The 17,015-nt window shown below is 43.4% G+C and overlaps 1 protein-coding gene across 4 annotated transcripts in view; it reads right to left on the bottom strand.

Annotated features, from left to right (window-relative positions):
- Positions 1-17,015, bottom strand: part of ARMH3 (armadillo like helical domain containing 3) — a 123,621-nt gene that overhangs the window by 22,499 nt on the left and 84,107 nt on the right. For 2 of the 4 annotated variants that reach the window (XM_015633480.1, XM_015633479.3), the window contains exon 24: positions 11,708-11,786. In XM_015633480.1, the coding sequence (XP_015488966.1) occupies positions 11,708-11,786 (79 nt within the window). Of the gene's footprint in view, positions 1-6,081; positions 6,156-7,156; positions 7,303-11,707; positions 11,787-17,015 lie in introns of those variants that run through there. The other 2 variants (XM_033515523.1, XM_033515524.1) reach the window with 2 other exon arrangements.

Raw genomic sequence — 17,015 nt, 5'->3', positions numbered from 1 at the left:
AAAAGACTAAATTTCTTCCATATGCCTTTTTAAGGCCCGACTTGTGACTGTGCCTAGAGCTTTTATTTGGTGTATTTTCACAAACTGCAATAAGTAGAGCTGTTCACTTTGTTTACTGCTTCTAGACAACAACTGCCATCTACAATCAACTCAGAGAGGACAGCAGGACAGGGCTGGCAACAGCCACAGGATGCAGCACAGCAGCAAGTGATAGTTTGTGTATTAGGAAAGGTGCCATCATTTTTTCCTTCTCAACTCTCTAAAACATGTGAAAGGCACTAATTAACAGGCTACCCAAGACATACTATGGCTGCAAAAAAAAAAAGATGTCCCTAGTGTCCTGTTAAGGCCCAATCCTAAGATGACTACCAAGGCTTAAGGAACCTACTGAACTCTCCCAGTCATGAGTCTCCAAAACTGATACCAAAAAGTATTCCAACATCACAAGAACTGCAGAACTGAGAAGAGCAAAAAAGAAATAAAGTGACCTACTTTATATTCTGTTACCACATGTTGAAAGAGACCAAATCATAAAATGCCAGAAAGACACATGTAAAGGAATCCTCTCAAATGCGTGCACTGTCAGCAGTGTGACAGCACTCAGCCACCCAAAGAAAAAACAAGGGCAGGGAAAAAACTCCAGTCAAATACTGCCAGAACAACAGCTCAGTACCCAGAGAAAAGGGAACATACAGTAGGAGCTATAGAGAACAAAAGAAGCCTGAGATCTGAAATGTCACCCACCCTTATCCCAGCAGGCTTTATTAGAGTCCCTGCCAGGAAGGGACACTGAGATCAGAATGATTTCCAAGAGGAAGTGACAGAGGACAGCTGTCTTAAACATTTTGTGGCTATTTCTCCAGCATCTGTTCTTGACTCAGTTACAAGTGGCAGGGCAGAAGAATGTGCAGCAGACTGTAAACACCCAGGTACAACTGTGTAAAGTGACTGCAGAGGGTTAACAGCCCAAAGTCTGGATTAACCTTTTCAATAACAACGGTGTTAAGCAATGGAAAGTAAAGGGCTCAGGAAGAGTGTAGGCAGGTGATTTCCACCCTCCATTCCCAGGTTTCCACAGATGAACACCATAAAAATAAAAACCACTTATTCCCCAGATTTAACCTCACAGATTTTTGCATTATTCTTTCCTAAAACAAAGATCAGGATCAAACCAACTGGCTGTTTTCCTTCAAGCATCTTAACCTGACCTTTTCCAAACTCATCACAGAAAAAGGTCTCCTTGACATACCTAAGCTGAAGTCATGCTGAGTTATGATCTCATGTACAAAAAAACATGGCAATTTCAATCCTCATCTCATAACAAAACAGTTACTTGCATCTTCAAATCATGCCTCATTCAACAGAAGGGTTTCTGGGTGATGATGAGGGACCAGGCTACGCCTTAAGCTAAGAAGACCATACGTTAACAATTACCTTCCTGAACAATTAGGACAAGAGTGGTCAGTGACCAATTTCTTCATGCTAAAACATTTGGTATGACATTAACTGCCCAGCCCCAGCAGCACTTAGTCCTGCTTAGTTCAGATGCATCAACACACTAAATAGCAACAGAAGCGCTTTAGGACTCAAGCAGTCCAGGAATATTGTCCCTCTGGGCACCACTGAAGGTAGACAGCTCAGTGAAATCTGCATGATGGTGGAAAACTGTCATCAACAAGAGAAATTAAGGTTCAGATCATGTTAATATTCTCCCCTGCAAAAAGTGTGTCACGCTCAGGTATCTGCGAAGAAGCTGATATTACAGCATTACATTATTACAGCAGCTTTTTTTTCTTTTTTTTTAAAATTTTTTCTGAGAAGGGGAGTTCAGCCCAGTAACAGACCTAAGTTTCCTTTCTATGCCTATAAAGTGACTTGTAGGTGGTACTGTAATTAAATAGGTCCATCCCTTAAAATAGAAAAGCACATTTTTACAGCTGAGGTGAGAACTAAGACTGTAGTGAGATGCTTCCATCAAGTCACTAGCTTTCAGGAGCATTAATGACAGGGTAGAAAATTCCAAGCAAAGTAGCCTGGATGCAAAAAATGAAAGTAGATAATCAAAGTCCAAGTTCCAGCATGCCTACCCCAGCTCCCACAAAAATCCACATTTCTGTTTTCATCAGCACACAGATCATTCTTTTTCTAATGTTTCAAGATGTTCAACAAAAAGAGCACTTACTGCAAACAAAACACAGCCTTAAGAACTCTACACTGCAGTTCATGGCTACCTTATTAAGAAATGCAAGTGACAAAAATACCTGCATACTCAGCCACATAAAACTCCATCTAGATCCATGTTGTGTATTGTTAGCTGTTTATAAAATGACAGATAAACTTTGCAGTGACAGAGCTAATGTTTCCTGTAAGCTGGACAGATGCCTGACCCCAGCAAACCACCACCATAACACAGCTGAGCAGAGGCTGGTATCTAGGTTTGGGGAGAGGTATACGTATTTCTAGTGCAGAAGAGAACTGGAAAGGGAGACTCAGTCATTAATTAGCCAGCTAAGCACACTTTTCCTTTAAACACTTGGAAAGAGAACTGCTGGCAGAATAAGAGACACCTCAGGGCACTATGTGCCTTTCAGATTCATATATGGATTGATTTGTTCTGGATTTGGAACATTATTTGTCAATGAACTAGGAGAAGGCTGCAAAGTACAATAAGTGAAAAGACTGGTGCCTTACTTGCAGGAGGAGCAATAATTTGGTTTACAATATGCTGAAGAAATAACACCAGAGGAGAGTTGGTAGCAGCGCCCAGATTCTCACAGTATTCCCACAATACTGTTAATTCCAACTTTCCAAATATGCTCATGGGGCTCCAGGGCAGCTCAGTTTGCTCTGAAAAAGGTATTGCAGACCTTCCTAAAGCCAAAGCACCCCAAGAAGAGTTAGCTAGCCACCTCATGTCAGCTCCCTGACACTAAATCACATTGCTAAAATGATGCCTTGTCTGTCCCTGCAAGCAGCTGTCACAGTCTCAGAAACAGAAGCTCGTTCATGCCATCACAAGTGGGAGAAGCACTCATAAGAACTTCTACAGCTTTCACACAGGACCCAAACCCAGTATTTTCTGAGTAGTCAGGAAGCCACAGTGTATGAATTCAACAGCATTCTCTGTGTGTTTTTACACCCAGCTCAAAAGCCAATGCAGTCTGCCGAATTACAGCTGCTGCGGAAAATATATTTGGGAAACCACAACAGGGTCTGTGCACAAATAAGCCTTCAGCAGGACATTTCATTAGCAGGGTTCTGTACACAGTGACAGTGGCAAAGTTTACAACTATGAGGCTAAGGCATATGGCAGGAATCACTGGAAACATTATTAGGTGACAAGTCTGCACATTACTGCCTTCTCCAATTAGATTGTAACAGCAGATTTTCCATACTTATCCATCTTACTGCCAGAGGTCATCCTAACTAAGACCTGCTTTCTTGGAAGAGAAAAACTTGCTAGTTTAAACTACCATTGATACAACTGTGACATACAAGTGATGCTTGCTGGGTAAGCATCAGCTTACTCTAAAATCGTATGTATGGTCAGGCAATGCTCCACAACAACTTACCGGTTTCTCGTCTGGGAGACCAGAATCCATTTTCCCTCTTAGCAATTTTTTCTGTGAAATAGTTATTGGTGGAGAATGGAAATCCACAGATCAGAAAATGTGGAAGAGAAACTCCTCCAAACAGGTGCTCAGGTGAAAGCAAACACAGGGCTATGAATTAATCCTTCTGCAGGCCTACACCCCTGCCAGCTATGAGGCAGATGCTGCTGCTCAAACAGCATGTGCTGCCAGCAATACTTAGCTCCCCAGGAGCTTATTTGTGCCTTAACCGAGCCATAGGGGAATCCAAGGGCCCTCTGACTAAAGCAGTGGAATTGATTTATAGCCTCTGGCACTTGGCTGATGAACCACCTTCCCCAGCTTCCATCTCTCCAGACATCCATTCCCTCAGTTTGCTGTCTTTTGAGTGGCACATCTTGGTTCTGTGAGCAATCCCCCCCTGGCTGCCTCAGATCTCCCATGAAGAGTAACACACATCAGGGATGCCATCCTCTCCACAATCAAAAGGTTTGCCTTTGAGGTCCCTACTGTGGACAATAAGTTTCTACGTACTGTCTTAACATGCAAATGACAAGTGTCAGAGAGACAAAGAAACTAATCTTCCAGCTGAGTGAAGCTCTCTTCAGATGTGGCACCTTTTGGCTCAGCAGCGTTTACTCTCTTGCTCTGGGAGGGGTGGAGACCACAAAGCTCCATTTGTTTTCCAATTTGAAATCAGAGCAATGACCCAATTTGTCACTTTTGGGAAGCAGCTGCAGCTCCAGCTAGAGAATCCGGAAAAGGAAGGCAAAAAACATCATCTGTATCAGCAGGATAGTACCAGAGAGAAGGGAGAGTACCAGTCTCTAAAGGCAGGAGTTTTACCCTAAAGAAGCCTCAGAATGAGCAGGGCTGGCAGTCACTGCAGTCGATCCCCTTTTGTGAGTGGAAATGTGACTCCAGGAGTGGTTGCTCACAGCCACACTGCTGTCTGCAGCTGGCACAGCAGGCTGTAGCTGTCTGCTCTTAGGACTCCCAAGCAAAGAGACGAGTGAGTGTAAGGAAGCTTAAGGTGGAGCTCGGGACTAGAGCAACAAATCACAGTGCTATAAATCCAGCTTTACAGAGGATGACCAAAGAAGTTTGCATGGTATCTGTAGGCATTATGGCAAAAGCCAACACCTTTTGTTCCTGCTTCACAAGGGATTAAAGAACCTTCTCAATCTGAAGTTTTACAAAATGCAAATTGAATTGTGCGTTCACACAAGCCAGACGTTGACAGCTTCTGCTTTAATCACAGATGTGCAGAGTTGTAATTTAATCTTTATAAATGCAGACTGTTTTGATCATTCTGTTGCAATCCTCTGTGGAGCTTTCCCTGCCCTATACAGGCACTTAACAGTGACGGGAATCCGTAACACTGCTCTGTATTTCCTCAGCAGCCTTCCCTGGCAGATCACACGGCACTTCAGATGCTGCCTGGCTCCCAAGGGCTCCCCACCGGCTTCCCTCCCTCGGGAGGACACAGGGCTCAAGGTTTGCTCAAAGCAGCACAGTGACAGCAGCAAGGAGTTCAGACTCCACCCTGCAGCCCCTTCCTCTAGCTACCTACAGCCCCTTATCTAGGTTTAGAAGCAGTAAAGAGCAAGTATGTGCAAAAGAAGCACATGTAAATCAAATCTGCCAGGCATCTCAGAAATGTTTTGTGAAACAAACTCACTGGTAAAGAGGACAAGCACTGGAACTAGAGCAACATCAGCCTGTCTCCAGAATGTGGACTGGGAGCTTATTATAAAGTCAAACCTATGGTTCATGCTCAGCACACTCCCAGCTGTGAATCAGGTTGGGCTCGTAACTCACATCACTGAGTGTAGCTTCTGTACCCCAGCACAGAAATGTACCTAACTCCAGGAGACTGCACTCAGTGGCAGCCAGCAGAGAGTAGCAGCTCTTCCAAACTACATCCCCAGCACTGCTGCAGTCCTCAGGCTCCTATCAGTCCCTGTTATAGTGCCAAAGCCAGGCGAGGATGTGAAAACAGCCAAAAGAACTGAAGGCAAGCCTTGTTTTGAAGTTTAATGGACTTGCTTTGTTACTAGCTTGTACTTCAAGGCAGTCTCTTACCTGCCCAAGACAGCAGGTCACAAAAGTGGTGGAAGCAAGACATGCCTCAGCATCTGCAGTGCAGAAAGGGTGGGAAGACTCCTCCAGGAGCAGCCAAGGTTTTTCAGGGTCATGATGCCTTTGAGGCCCAGAGCAGCTAAAAGTGCCACCAACAGTAAGAGGCAGGATGCTGGGGCACCTTTGTGTTAGGTCTGAAGGAAGAGAATGGAAGGGTTTCTCCAACTTCATACTGGAATAGGGTTGCATCTCTCGAGTAGCAGCTGTTTTTAAAAATCAAAGGCCTTTTGTTTGTCTCTCTAATGGCCTAGCACAGTTGTCCCCCCTCCTCCACTGACGCACGGTTTACTGCATTCTGCATGTTAATAAAAGGCACTACACAGCACAAAGTCACTGCTCCAAAGCTCACCTCCAGTTTCAAATCTCCTTGCTGCAAAGCCGATCAGACCTTGGAGCCTGTTCAGACCCATTCAGTCTGGAACTCTGCATAAAGCAGTTTGAGATTTTAGTAAATAGCAGGGACATTTCTCTGATAAAACAAAAGACAACAAAAACAACAACAACAACAATAATAGAGGACAATAGCTAAACCAGAGAAAACTCCCATCAGGTAAACAAATCAGCAATTTGCCAACTCCAGAAGACTTTTTATATAAATTCTTTCCAATTTCACCCAGTGCAGCCCTGCTCTATTTAAATGATAAAATCTGTTTCAAGCCATTAGTCATGAGTAGGTGTCTATAATAAGACCATGAAAGCCAACATCCCTGCCTCATTTGCAAAGACACGATGACTTTAATTTAAGGCCTTGCCTTGGTAATCCCTCCTTAGCTGGAGTTTCACATTCCCACTACTGTCTGCAACACAACACTAGCAGGCTTGAGACCTTCTACCCCAAAGCTCACTGCATTTCAGAAGTGAAGCACCATTATGCCAAGACCATTATAAAGTATTTCTCAGTGCTCATGACACGTTATATTAATGTAAGGGATTAGGGGGATTTACTGTGGTAGTACCTAGCACTGACAGTACTCGGCATTTAAAAAATATCAAACGCAGGCATTGCCAAGAGGCTTTTAACACCACTGCCAGCAGTGCTAAAAAAAGACAAAGCATTTGGTATCTGCCAGTGGTTTTGCTACTAGTTATGGAAACCAGAACAAACTGAATAAACTCTGACATCAATGGCTCGGAATGAAAACATTTTAGGGCACCTAAAACCAACTACACCCTTTTGTGTCTTTCTATGCAAGTCATTTGTGGAACCTCCTTGAGTAGCACTGCAGGTCAGTCCCTCAGAGCCTCACCAGGCAACAGAAGGCCATGAGGATTGTAGAGGAGCATTCAGCAACTGAGGTATGACCTCAGTGAAAGGGAAATGGCTTTGTGAGATGGCTGACCAAACTAAGTTGCAGCTACTGGTAGTGCTGGGTTGTCGTTCTAATTAGGAACGGCGAAAAGAACGACACAGACTCTCAAGGGTGTCAGAACAGGAGAATTCCTTAGTTTATTGCTTCAGCCTTTTTTATAGACTGGTTCATGGAAAGTACAGAAAAGAAACTCTTATTGGTTAGTAAACTGCTACATCATCATCATTGGTCAGTGGTGTACACCACCTCTTGACTTTCTCCTGCAAGGAAAACAAGACGACAGACAAACAGCACCTGGCAGTTGTTTTCTGTCTCTGAGGATTGTTTTGAAATCCTCCTATGAATTTCTCAGGCTAGCTCTCAGGCAGGACTGAGAAGCCATGGGGCCTGCAGCTTGCTCCAAAGCTAGCATCCATACTGGGTTAGTGGTTGGACTAGATCATCTTAAAGGTCTTTTCCAACCTGAAATAATTCTATGATTCTACCTGAGTTACAAAGGTACTACAGTATGAAACAACCCAAGTATTACACTGATTTGTCACAATTTCAGAAGTGATAGAGTTGTCCTGTTTTTCCATCACAATCTGTTCTGGCTCCCAGCACTTTCCATCTGCAATTACCAGACATAAAACAGGTGTTCACAGCAGTCTCCCACACTGAACTTTACCTCCATTTTGGAGATGGCATAATGTCTGCACTGTGTCTGGGAAGAAAGAGGGGCTTTTACTAAAAAAAGCAGAGATGTTCCTAACTAACAAGCATTATCAGTCCTTTCTATCTGACATCTCAATTTTAAGAACCTTAGAGAGGAAACGGTGAAAAGAAAAAATGCCAAAGAGAAAATTAGATTTTAGTGAGCAACTTTCTAACTGGCACAAGACTTGATTGGCATGCAAGGTGCCACAACACATTCCTACTCAGAGAAAATTCAACCAAAACTACTGGGCTCCTCTCACTACAGCCTATCTTGAAAGCTGTGCTACATTGCTATCAGGTGGACAGCTGCCTTCTTATAAATAGCTGCTCTTTCACACACAGAAAATGGCAGATGTGAGACCCCACCTAAACCATTCATGCTGTGTTTTCATCCTTTCTGTTTGTCTGCACTTGCTTTTCCAGAGCAATTCTTGTGTTGCTGTTTCCTCACTGCCTTGACCCTGTTCTCTACAACTGCTTATGCTAGAAAATATTTTGTGAGCTCAGATCAGATATGGCACTGAGAAAGTCTACTGCCTCCAACATATTAAGCACAAGGCAGCCCAACCATCTGGAAAATACAGATAAGCCTATGAACTCATTTCATAGAAGGCTATATTTTGCCCTTTGACTCAAGAATGTACCAAAACCTCTTTGAAGACAATGGGAAAAATCACTGGCATGGAAGAGCTAAAATTACACTGGCAGTTAATGGCCAACCCAATCTTTTTGATTGTGCAGCATCTTTCAGTCCTTTAAAGGATGTGCAGGGAGGAACCAAATGTGTTGAGAGAGAGAATATCAGAAAACAACAAATTAACACTGAAGTCAGGTTTAACAAATTAGCAAGTGAGGAAAGATGCCAACAACTGGCTAAGACATTCCCTGTTTCATGGTGAGGAACTACAGCAAGGTCAAAACAGCTAATGACTAGGAAGGATTTTGAGTTTGCCTTGGCAAGGAAATGCTTCATAGAAGGCACTGAGGATCCCATGGTTTCTACAGACTGAAGCGATTCTTCGTTGGCCTGCCCCTGGGAATCTCCCAGTCTTTGCTGGAGAGAATATGGGGTGGAAAAGGTCTTTTCCCAGTATTTCTGATCAGAACATTGGATAAACCCCACAACAGTCAGCAAAGCAGTTCCATGAAGTCTTACAAATATGCTTGCCTAGACCAGAAACCTGTATATTCAGACTACGGCTCCTGGAAATCTCTGGAACTGTATGAGAACATACAGTGGCATTAACAGTGTGTGCTTAAAACAACCCCATGCCCATCATTTTTAAGAGCCTACAAATCCTCCCAGCATGTAATATTGTTAAAATTAATGCTTGTAAATAAAAAAGGAGAAAGCACTGAAATGACAGACTTAGAATAGTAATAAATGGACATTAGTAATTAACAAGGTAATAAAGGCTTCAATGGGATTAGGAAAAGAAGAAGATAGAGCAAAATCTCTTTCAGCTGATTACTTAGCTACATTTAAGGATATTAAAATATAAAAATAAATAAATAAATAATCTAACACATTAACAGGGTGTCAGAACTTAGCTTCAGGTGAATTTGAAACAAAGCAGAGCAGCTGGAAATTCCCCTTCAGACAAAGATATGTCAAAGACATATCTGCCTGATTAGCAGGAGATTTTCAGATACCACAGAGGAGTGTAAGCAGCTATATGAGAATCTGGTGAAAGACTAGTGTCTGAGAAGAAAATCTTCATTAAAAGGAAAGTTTGACCATTAAAATTCTAAAAACAAATGTTTTCAGTAAAGAAATACCAGTCTCCTGAAACTACTGGAATAACTCAAAGGAGAAAATGACCAGCCCCAAATGTAGTATCTGTGTGTGGACACACAAACTAAATGTCAGCATTAAATATTTCAATGTGGTACACTTCAAAAGACAGAGCTATAAAGGATGGTGGATTCTGTATAGAAAATATTTAAGGAGAGTAGAGAAATGGGTAATTAAATGAACACACAAGTTAAAACAAAGGTACAGCTGGAAGGAGAAAAAAAAAAAAAGGAAAGAGACTGCAGCAGCCAAAAGGCAAGCTTGATTCCTCCCCTTCCCACACACATGCTGAACAGCTCACACAATAAAAACCAGCAAATTCTGTTAGACCACAAAAGCCAGACCCTGGGCTTGATCTGGGCCAACTACCAGAATGTCTCATGTACTTACAGCTACTGACAGAGGGGAAACCACAGTCCAAACACACAGACCTGAGCTCACTAGCCTAACTGAAAGTGGAGGCAAGAAGTCTCCATCCCTCTCCTCCTTGTGCAGTAAATTGCAGTGCTGAATAAACACCCTGGGACCACACACTCCCTCAGCACAGTGACATCTCCCTTATTTCTCTGCAGTTCGTCTGGGGCTATTATTGCTTTATTTTGTTTGATGTTCTCCCTCTGTTGAGAGAAAGCATGAAGAGAGAAAAGAAAAAAAGAGAAATCTGTCTGTCTTTCAACTTCCTAATCATCTTCCTCAAAATGCTTCATGCATCAGCACTGATTTCATTATCTGCCTGCTGCTAGGGATTTTATTTAAAGAATAACACACAAGGAAGAAAGGATTTAACCTGACCTCCCTGAACTGCTGGGGGATGAATACTACACAGAGCTGACAGTGAAAAGCTCATTTCCTTTCTCAGACTAACTCAAAGACTATGCAAAATTCCCTTCTATCCAAGCCTCCAGCTTTAAATTGGGCTATCAAAGGCTTTTCTTTTTTTGAGGCCTGGTTGATGTAATCAGTGTATCATCAATGAATAAGGATTGATAACATGAACCATCACAAAGCATAGCTGTGGATACAGTGACTCTCAGAGGCAGAACAATAAGGAAAATTGAGTAAATTAAAACCAATGTTCTTCTATCCAACTATACCAAGAATATAATAAAAACCAGTAGGGGCCACCTTTTTTCCCCCCACTTCATCAGTACAGCATTCATCCCAAGTCTTTGGGGTGTTACATAGTACAGATCAAGTAGGTTAATAAATGAAAAGGTTGGTGGGAAAAATGCAAGGGTATAATCAAGAAATAGTAAAAATATCATGGACAGAAAGAAAAATGAATCGCAGAGCAGGATACAGTCAGGACCTTTTAGCAAGCACAAGTATGGGATCCCATCCAATGGAAGGGGCAACCCAAGGTGACTTAAATGAAATCTGTCCTGGACTGCATAAACAATTTCTTCTCCAGAAGGTCCAGAGTTGTTGATGCAGCTGTGTCTGGGATGATTCCCCAAGCTCTCATGGCAGCTCTGCATTTTGTCCACCACATGCTCCTGCAGAGTCATTTATCTCTCTAAGAGTGATTAATGTATAATTCTGATATTTTATTTTGGGAAATAGGCCATCTCTTCCATTCCTGAGACCACTCACAGTAGCCTATTTTCAAAAAGCCACGTTTACAAATTTATGCAATATAAGCAGAACATGAAGATAGCAAACCAGGCCAAATTAAGGAAGGGAAATATAACACAATCACCCTCTTTATTAAAAAACTCTGCTTTTTAAAATCTAACCCAACTGAATTCAATTACCCTAGAAAATTTCTACCAGCTGTTGACAGAGTTCTAGGTCCCCAGTATCACCAAAAGGAAAAAATCAAATTATGCTCAACAGTTCTCTGATAACTAAGTTTGCTGCCAAAAACTTCCTGTCCTATTCTAAATGCCAGCATCCTCACAGTCTCCAAACACACTTGCTGACAATGCTGAATATTTTTCTTGCTTGTACCCATCCTTCTACATTTGCAGGACCAAAATCTCTGTATGTGGTGGTAAAATTGGCTAAAGCAATTAATTTTTCTTTCTCTCACCCACATCTGAACAAGGAACATGAGATTCCCGCTTGCATTTCTTACTGCTGCCACATCATCAGTCCCAGTGAGCACAAGGTCCTCCTGGACTCCCATATTCCAGAGGTCAACATGAAAAAAGGCCATGGCATGCCTGGCTTACCTGATCCTCAGAGAGCTGTGATATGTGATTCACTGCAGCATAAGACTCTATCTTCGGGTTGAAGTGATTGATGATGGCTCTGAAACAAAGGAGGGAAATTTTCAGAGGTTTCAGGAACATCTTAGAGATGCAGCAGAAATTCCATGCCAGTCAGAGCAGGTGCACATGGAGCCAGTTCTGCAAGAAATTCCTCCTTCACCACAAGTATTGTTTGCTTTGCCAAAGGCACGCTCCCTGCTGAGGCCAATGTGGGTCCCAACACAAGCTCACTGTCACAGGCACTGTCCTACACATGAGTGCATTTGTCCCACCACACACTGGACTGTGCTTGCTGCTCTGGCAGGGGAAGTTGCTGGAAACAGCTGCAAATTGCTCTGTGTTCCAGCAGAACAACAGCAAACCTGGCCATCACTGCCCCATCCTGCTCAGGGAACTTCAGCTCCTCAGTATTGCCTGACATTTTGTGGAACTTTGTTACCTGATATGATGAAACTGATGATTTATTGCTTTGGACTTTCACTCAGTTTAAAATGCTGTAGCTGGCTCTTACCTGTAGTCATCTATCACTGCAACCACTACATTTTGAATTCTTACCATAATGACTTCAGTCCTCATCTCCAGTTTAGATCATTAGAGATAACTCATGTCAGTGTCCCAAACACAGCTGCAAATACTGGTCACTCCTGTTCTTCTGCCTCATTTCTCTCACAAGCTGAACCAATCTGCACCACTCCCTTTCCCTTCTAGATGGATCTAGAAGCAGATGTGAGAAATCTAAAATTGAAAGTAAAATAACAACTGGGGAAAAACACCCCACCAAACTGCAGCTGGAGCATTTCCTCAGCCTTCCTTCTACATGTCAGGTGCTGCTGCGAAGACAAATAGCAGACAGTAAAGATTCCCTGGGACAGAGTTTGCAACTGCTCTAGTTGGGATATTACTCATCAGACCCACTGCTGAGGTCAGTATTCATCATGGGAGCAGGTCATGCCAGCGCTCAGCACAGATGAGTTCTGGCTGTGCCTGGAGAACACTCGCTCAGCCAGATTACACTGCAGCAGCAGTCAGGGCTTCCACTCTCATATTCATCAGCATGGAAATTCACTCCAGTTCTCTCTGTTGTACTCTAATGGGTTCTCTCCTCCCCACTCCTCCCCCTGCAGAAGGACTTTCAGCTGCTTTTTCCAGACCTCATCACAGCTAAGAGCTTGTGCCCCAGTCTAGGAATACGTGATATTCAGTGGTGCCAATCAGAGTGAGTGGATAAAAACCTACCTAGAAGCCTCCTTACCTCTTTAAATACACAGATAAAGAGTGTGGAAGGTGTGAAGAGTGGGAGCGGGGGGAAAAATAAAAACCAACCCAAAAAAACTTCAACCCAAACAGAATCTGCAATTCATAGACTCCAAGATTGTTTCAGTTGTAGGGGGACCTTTAAAGCTCACCTAGCACAGCTCCCCTGCAATGAGCAGACATATCTTCAACAAGATCAGGTTGTTGAGAGCTCCATCAAACCAGACCTTGAACATCCCCAGTGAAGGGTCATCCACCCTGTTCCAATGCCTCACAACCCCCATTGTTTAAAACTTCTCATATATAATCTATATCAACCCTCCTAGTTAAAACCATTATCCCTTGTCCTGTTGCAACAAGCTCTGTTGAAAAGTTTTTCCTCAGCTTTCTTCTAAGTCCCCTTTAAGTACTGAAAGGCCACAATAAGGTTTACCCACAGCCTTCTCTTCTCCAGCTCTCTCAGCATGTCTTCGTGGAAGGTTTCATCCCTCTGAACACTTTCATGGCCTCCCCTGCACTGGCTCCAACATGTCCATGTCTTTCCTGTGCTGAGGACACTAGAGCTGGACACTGCAGCCCAGGTGAGGTCTCAGAGAGCAGAGCAGTAGGACAGAATCATCTCGCTCACCCTCCTGCCTGGGTTACCTTCACTGCAACATTCCCAGCCACACCTCATCACACACCAGCTGCCAGTCAGCACACAGGGCCAGTCACTCCTGCAGCTGCTCCTACAGCATCCATACACACTTGGCACAGGAGGACTTCTGCCTTCTCACCAACCCTGACAGTTACTTCCAGAAAACAAATACAGCAGTGCCTCTACCAGGCTTCCTGTGAACCTCTTGCCTCTGGAGAAGGACAAACACACAGGTCAAGATGTGCCCAGACTCTTCCCATTTCAGTGTGACCAGAGTCACAATCACACTGTCCATTACCCAGCCTCTCAACACTGGTTTTCAAGCTGTGTGTTTCATGCCTGGCTGGAGTCATACTCCTACAGGACACACTGCAAGTTACTGAAAGAAAATCGAACACAGACTTACAACAACTTAACTTCTGGCTTGACAGAAGGTTTGGCAGCTCAGATAGGTTCAGTGCACTCACATGGTTCCAACATTTACCAGGGAACAGATTTAGCATTCATTTGTACCCACTGAAGTGCTGTGAAGCACTTCAACATGGGCTGCCTGCTCACAAGTCCCTGCTTGGATCTGAGCTAGTGGAGCAGCACCTGCAATCACAGCTGGGATTCACCCAGTGAAAGCAAAACCAGCAACCAGCTGCCACTGCAGTAAGAATCAATAGATATTAAGGAAGGAAAAGAATTCAAGTCTCCTTCCTCTTTTCCCAAAAGGTGAATGGACAACTCCTCAGTGATTAGATGAAGTTCAGCTGTTTAATTTGTTTTAACTATGAAGAATTTCTCCCCAGTCTGACCATCTGGAGAGCTGTTTCCCTGAACCCACAGGCATCCTGGGGCAGAGAAGTACGAAGAGCTTGGATTCAATCCTGGCTCTGAGTAGCCAGCTTCTTACTGCCCAACAAATCCACCAGGGCCAGGCTTTGCACATGGTGCAGCTCCTTCTCACTCATCTGCTATGAGAAATTCCATTGCTATCCAGGCCAAAAAGCACCTTTCTGCATCAGCTGCTCTCATACATCTCTGCTATTCTTCCATCTCTCAAAATTTATCTTTTCCCTGGGGCATGTTTTTAGCAACTGGCCTCCTGGGATATTCACTGATTAACAGCTGGAATTCACTTTGCAGAGATGCTTCACTGGCATTTGATCCTGAAGACAATGGGAGACCAGAACTTTGAAACACAGTCTCCCTAGTGGTTCTGCCACCATTAGTTCCCACTACAGCACGTAACAGCTGATCCTTGGCAATAATTTATTTTTACACTGTGATTGCCTCAATTACTGCCACACCAGAAAGTAGCCTTGGGAAGGGGGAAGGGAGCAGTTAAAGCACTTAGAAAAGATTTGTGATGATGCGTTTTACTGAGATCTTCATATTGATCATGGGGAAAAAAAGAAAACCCTTGTGTTTGGTATTCATGAAGCATGAACATCTTCCACACATTTGTAAAGCAAGGAAATGGTGAAGTGTCAACTGAAAGACAAAAAGCTGCAGTTCCCACATAGCCTTCCATAGTACGTGCACTTAGGTGTTCCACACTGCCAAGTCCCTCAGTGGGGCTGGCTGCCATTTGTCACACAAATTTCACAGCACTTGTGGGACACAATTCTGCAGGGACTGAGAGATGTCACTTCAGCAACACTGCCTCCTCTGACAGATCCACAGTTCATCAGTGAACTGACAAGAGGAGACTGTCACTGGACAAAGGAAGGATGCTGAATAAGCAGAAGGCTCAAGAACTAAAAAACTGGCTCCCAGCATTTTGTCTTGAGGTTAATGCTTAGAGCTCTAAGACAGATCACAAGCCATCTCCACATTCTTTATTCCTCAGTTTCCTGGGAAGAGAGGTTGATCTCCCAGTAAATACATGAGGCATACCAGTGGTCTACAAAAAACACACACATCTCACATCACTTCTTCATGCAGCTGTTCAAGATACCGACACGCCATGATGCCAGAAACATGCAGAGACACATATGAATGAACCTGCACATTTCTCAGGAAGAACAACCTGGGACACTTGCATTTAAGGATGTTGCATTTATTGCATATTTATTGAATTCATTTAATTCTTTATGAAGAAGAGAATAATTGCAGGAAAAATCACCCTGATTTAGAAACCTCAAAGTGCAGATGAATCATTTATTTGTACTAGCTGTATCAATTATGTTATTAGACAGTAAAAGCAGGTCCCACTGTAACAGGTATTGTACCAATCCAGAGTGGTGGAAAGCCTCTGTCCCAGGGGCTAGGGATCTCAAATGCAAGAGAACAGGGAAAGCACAGAAAAGTGCACTGGCAACAGAATATGTAACAGTGCTGCTATTTAATGAGCATCACAAAACACTTCAGTTTGAGATAAAGTATGGATAGGAAAAACACAGAAAGAATACTGAAGGAAGAAGTAGAGAGATAGGGAAAAGGAGATAGAAGGACAGATAGGATCAAGATAACCAGAGGTGAAAAACTGCAGAACAGGGAGGATCAGAGAAACAGCAGCTGATCCCAGGGCAGTCTGTCCTCTGCAAACTGGAAAGCTCCAACTGGTACAAAGTTCTCTTTGGCTATTCTTGAGGCTGCAAAATTTGGCCAGTCCTGAAATGACTGTTAGTTGCTCCTTCTCCCTCAAAAACACATTTGCTGGAAGGTGAGAAGCAGAAGAATCTCCATGAGGGCCCTACTGGCTTTTTTGTTCCCAAATAGGGACATCACACTGTGGCTCTCACCTAGAGCTATGGTGAGAGAAGGAATCCCCCCAGGTAAGCTGCATTCCTCTCCACTCACTGTGTTCACTGCAACAGGACTCGCTTCTGTGGTGGCTGCAGTAGCTCTCCAAACAACAACATTTATTTACAGTCTTTAAAAATTGCCTCAAGTTACTCCTTGATAAACAGAAACAACCAGTGCTGGCCTGCAGAGAAGCCCAGAGTAAAAGCACTTCTGAAGAAGCAAAGTCTGCTGACTGGAAAGGGCTCCTATGAAAACTAATATGGCATGTATGGAAAGAAAAGGTTTAATTAATTCCTCAATTTAATTTGCCACTAGTTGTAACATCAGATGTGAGAAATTAAACACATCAGCAACACGAAGGTACTGGTCCCACAATTAACAGGATCTTCCAGCCCAGGTGACCCACCATGGTAAGGAAGATACCTTGTCCTCCTTAACTTCACAATGAGCTGGTCTAGGTCCAATGTGCAGGGAAAGCAAAATCACTATGCTCAGGCAGGCAGCATTTCTTCAGCACGTTTTCTCTGACCTCCAGACTCTCCCCATCAAGTTATTACAGATGAGCTGTCTAATACCCACTCTTGCCTGACAGCAAGAGTCCCATAAGACAACACTGTCCTCTTATCCTGAGCAGCAAAGTAA

The sequence above is a fragment of the Parus major genome, chromosome 6 (assembly GCF_001522545.3).
Source record: "Parus major isolate Abel chromosome 6, Parus_major1.1, whole genome shotgun sequence".
Lineage (NCBI taxonomy): Eukaryota > Metazoa > Chordata > Aves > Passeriformes > Paridae > Parus > Parus major.
The sequence above is the reverse complement of the archived record's forward strand: the minus strand, read 5'-3'. Positions and strand labels throughout refer to the sequence as shown.